The sequence below is a fragment of the Scomber japonicus genome, chromosome 21, assembly GCF_027409825.1.
Source record: "Scomber japonicus isolate fScoJap1 chromosome 21, fScoJap1.pri, whole genome shotgun sequence".
NCBI lineage: Eukaryota > Metazoa > Chordata > Actinopteri > Scombriformes > Scombridae > Scomber > Scomber japonicus.
Genome location: NC_070598.1, coordinates 1,946,235 through 1,951,234, shown reverse-complemented (window position 1 = coordinate 1,951,234; position 5,000 = coordinate 1,946,235). Strand labels below are relative to the sequence as shown.

Genomic DNA, 5,000 nt, shown 5'->3' with positions numbered 1-5,000 from the left:
AAAAAGAGGAAATAATTTAGGCTAACAGGTGAGTGAGACATAGCTAGCTCTTCAAATGACTTGTTCTTTATTTATTTAATTATAGATTCACTCATTTTTTAATTTGTATGAGGGCAGTAAGGTGTCAGAAGTTATAGGAGCTAAAAAAATATGTAAAAATGAATATTTATGAGTGAAAAAAGGGACACTGTTGATTCTATTTTTGATGAATTTATATGTAATTTACGTAATTTAGACGATAAAATGTTGGTAAAATGTGATATATTTGCTTTACAGTTCACCAGAAATGTCCTTTTGTGTGTTTTAATGTTCAGGATGAGCGGAGGAGTCCAGCAGTCTTTGTTTTTCCTCGGCCTGCCGGACCTGAAGAAGCTTTGCTGCGTCACTCTGAGTCTGAAGGAGGAAGATGAAGAGCAGCGGAGCAGACAGATCAAAACCTGCAGGTAAGCAACCGCCTTAGCAACCACCTTAAGAACCGCCGTAACAACCGCCTTAGCAACCGCCTTAGGAGACGCCTTAGCAACCACCTTAGCAACCGCCTTAGGAAACACCTTAGCAACCGCCTTAGGAACCACTTTAGCAACAACCTCAGGAACCGCCGTAGCAACCACCTTAGCAACCACCTTAAGAACCGCCGTAACAACCGCCTTAGCAACCGCCTTAGCAACCGCCTTAGGAGACGCCTTAGCAACCACCTTAGCAACCGCCTTAGGAAACACCTTAGCAACCGCCTTAGGAACCACTTTAGCAACAACCTCAGGAACCGCCGTAGCAACCACCTTAGGAACTACCTTAGGAACCGCCTTAGCAAACACCTTAAAAACCAACTTAGGAACCGCCTTAGGAACCACCTTAGCAACCGCCTTAGCAACCAATTTAAGAAACCACCTCAGGAACCGCCTTAGCAACCACCTTAACAACCACCTTACCAACCACCTTAGGAACCGCTTTAGCAACAGCCATAGCAACTGCCTTAGCAACCACTTCAGGAACCGCCTTAGCAACCACCTTAGGAACCACCTTAGCAACCACTTTAGCAACCACCTTAACAACCGCGTTAGTAACTGTCTTAGCAACCACCTTAGCAACCACCTGAACAACCACCTAAGCAACCGCTTTAGGAACCGCCTTAGCAACCGCCTTAGCAACCACTTTAACAACCACCTTAGAAACCGCCTTAGCAACCAAGGCTATAGAGTGGACGGCTGTTTATGGGAATTGCGACAAGCCAACGTAAGAAAAAGTCAAAATATTACACAAAAAAGTTTTTAATAAATATGAGAAAAAAAAGTTAAATATTACGAGAAGAGTTCAGAATAATATCAGAACAAAATTTTTAATGTAATCATGTTAAAACGACACAAACAAGCGTTCAGATCAGGTTGAATCCTGAGTTTTGACTTTTTACAAACATTCACCTCGAACTTCTGAACTTTGATCATGTTTAACATCCGACATCAGAACAAGATATTAATACATATAAATAACAGAAAACTACCAAAATAAAAGCGGAATCTGTCTCCTTTAACAGTTTATCACAGTTAATCTATTGAATTAAATTAGTGGTGCGACTGAGACTGAACAGAAGTTTCCTCACACAAGATTAAACAAACACAGGTCACCTGGATTAAACCCGACTGGGTCTGAGGTTATTGAAATGTTCATGGACTGTCAGAGTGTGTTATTGATTCATGTGCAACCTTCACTTAACCCTCCTGTTGTCCTCAGGTCAAGGAAGGACAGGAAGAAGGACAGGAGGAAGGAGGGTGGGAGGAAGGAAAGGAGTAAGGAGGGAGGGAGGGAGGAAGGAAAGGAGTAAGGATGAAAAGAGGAAGGAATTTAAGAGAGAAGGAAGGAAGGACAGCAGGAAGGAAGGAAAGTAGTAAGGACGAAAAGAGGAAGGAATTTAGGAGAGAAGGAAGGAAGGACAGGAGGAAGGAAGGAAAGGAGTGAGGAGGGAGGGAGGAAGGAAGGAAGGAAAGGAGTAAGGATGAAAAGAGGAAGGAAGGACAGGAGTAAGGAGGGAGGGAGGAAGGAAGGAAGGAAAGGAGTAAGGATGAAAAGAGGAAGGAAGGACAGGAGGAAGGAAAGAAAGTAGTAAGGACGAAAAGAGGAAGGAATTTAGGAGAGAAGGAAGGAAGGACAGGAGGAAGGGAGGGAGTGAGGAAAGGAGGAAGGAAGGAAAGGAGTAAGGATGAAAAGAGGAAGGAATTTAAGAGAGAAGGAAGGAAGGAAGGAAAGTAGTAAGGACGAAAAGAGGAAGGAATTTAAGAGAGAAGGAAGGAAGGACAGCAGGAAGGAAGGAAAGGAGTAAGGAGGGAGGGAGGGAGTGAGGAAAGGAGGAAGGAATTTAGGAGAGAAGGAAGGAAGGAAGGAAAGTAGTAAGGACGAAAAGAGGAAGGAATTTAGGAGAGAAGGAAGGAAGGAAGGACGGAAGGAAGGAAGGACAGGAGGAAGGAAGGAAAGGAGTAAGGAGGGAGGGAGGGAGTGAGGAAAGGAGGAAGGAAGGAAAGGAGTAAGGATGAAAAGAGGAAGGAATTTATAAGAGAAGGAAGAAACGAAGGAAGGAAGGAAGGAAAGTAGTAAGGACGAAAAGAGGAAGGAATTTATAAGAGAAGGAAGGAAGGAAGGAAGGAAAGGAGAAAGGAGGGAGGGAGGGAGGAAAGGAGGAAGGAAGGATGGAAGGAAGGAGGAGGGAGCAAAGAAAGAAGGGTGGAGTGAATCTCAGGTTTAATCAGCAGTGATGTTAAAATCTGATTTTACTGAATCACCTGAACGCAGCACTGCTTTGAAAGTGTCCTTCAGTAAACTCTGTGTCTGTGTGTGTGTGTGTGTGTGTGTGTGTGTGTGTGTGTGTGTGTGTGTGTGTGTGTATGTGTGTGTGTGTGTGTGTGTGTGTGTGTGTGTATTAACAGAGAGCTGGTGCTGCTGTACTCTGATATCTTGGCTTCTCCGGCTCTGGACTCCTTCAATGAGATCACTGCGGTCATGGCTGTAAGAGACACACACACACAGATACACACACACACACACACACTCACACACAGATACACACACACACACACACACACACAAACACACACAAACACACACAAACACACACACACACACACACACACACACACACACACACACACAGACACACACACATACACACACAAACACACACACACACACACACACACAAACACAGACACACAAACACAGATACACACACAGAGAGACACACACAAACACATATACACACAAACATAGATACACACACACAAACAGACACACACACACACACACACACAAACACACACACACACAAACACAGATACACACACACACACACACAGACACACAAACACAGACACACACAAACAGAGAGACACACACACACACACACACACACACACACACACACACACACACAGGTTCTTGTACTTATATAATAATGAGGACCTTTGAACCCAGCTGGCGTAAACAGAGTCAGAAGTGACATTCCTTCTTCCTCTGAACACAAACGCTGTTTACTATGAATTCACGTTGGATTCGTAGAACAAAGTTCGTCCTGACTTCACGTCTTAGCTCAGTGATTAGTGACGGTGAGCTACGCGGATCATTTTCTGCTCAAAATATAAAGGTTGTGCTTGTGAGAATCCCAATGCTCGTTCACTAATGTGGCACAAAAATAACTCAGTAGGAGTCATTTCTACCGGTGTACCACTGGAATTAATATAAACTAGGGCTGTCAGTGTTAACGCGTTAATCACGATCAGATTAATGCAATCCATAACGCGTTAATACTTTTTAATCTCATTTTAATGTTGCAAGCCTTTTTGTCCCTTCTCCTCCCCCGTAGACGGCTCCTCTAGCTGTAGCGCTATGCTTTGAAGTGGCCTCCTGCAGTAAACCTACCGCGCTGATGGAAAGTAAGAGAGCTACTGGACTTTTGAACGGCTTGTTTAACTTTAAAACACTTCCAGACGCTTCAGTTGACAAGTCAAAAGTAAAATGCAACCTGTGTCAAACGGAGTTTAACTACCACCGGAGTACGTGGAGTTTGAGTTAGCACCTCCACGCTAAACACCCAGGTGCAGCCAAGCCAGCCTCAGCTCCACCAAAGGACCATTTTGGAGTGTGGGAGTCGCAGCAGAGCCGTGATTGATTCCCAGTTAAGACACTCTGGTAAGAAATGCTTTACATTATGGGCTTAAAACTGCCTTCAAATGGAAAATAACAGGATTTTAAACATGACATTCAAAACGCCATTAATCGCGATTAACTATGGAAATTCTGCGATTAATCTCGATTAAAAAAAATGAATCGTTTGACAGCCCTAGCAGAAATACAACAGTCCTGTGTTCACCATTGCTAATGAGAGAGAGAGCACTCAACTTGTTCACACAGTTCAAAATGTTTTTCATTAAAATAAAATAAATAATAACTAAACCAGTAAAACTTTAATGTCTTCATTTTAAACATCTTAATAAGTGTTCACATCTCTTCAGTCTGGCTTTAATGTCCTTTTGTTTGATTTTAACTTTTATTGCATCATAATAAAATTTCCACATGATCATCTTTTCTTCTCACGAAACAGGTGAAACATCAAATGAGGCCCACTGTGTGTGTGTGTGTGTGTGTGTGTGTGTGTGTGTGTGTGTGTGTGTGTGTGTGTGTGTGTAGATCAGATATACGTGATTGCGTGCCGACACTTCCCAAGCAGAGACACGCAAGATAGTCGGGCTGAATTCCAAACATTCCCTGTGTGGCACTAACACACACACACACACACTAACACACACACACACACATGCACACACACACATACACACACTAACACTCACACACACTAATACTAACACACACACATTCTAACACACACACTAATACATACACACTAACCCACACACACACACACTAATACATACACACTAACACACACACACACACACACACACACACTAATACATACACACTAATACACACACACACTCACTAATACATACACACTA

At 43.0% G+C, this 5,000-nt stretch overlaps 1 protein-coding gene across 1 annotated transcript in view; it reads left to right on the top strand.

The window, feature by feature from the left end:
- The window catches only part of LOC128382108 (uncharacterized protein C18orf63-like), a 31,508-nt gene that overhangs the window by 1,526 nt on the left and 24,982 nt on the right, over positions 1 to 5,000 (top strand). Inside the window, exons 2-3 of the mRNA XM_053342093.1 lie at positions 315 to 443; positions 2,916 to 2,994. Coding sequence (XP_053198068.1) covers positions 316 to 443; positions 2,916 to 2,994 — 207 coding nt within the window. The 5' untranslated portion in view covers position 315. The remainder of the gene's footprint in view (positions 1 to 314; positions 444 to 2,915; positions 2,995 to 5,000) is intronic.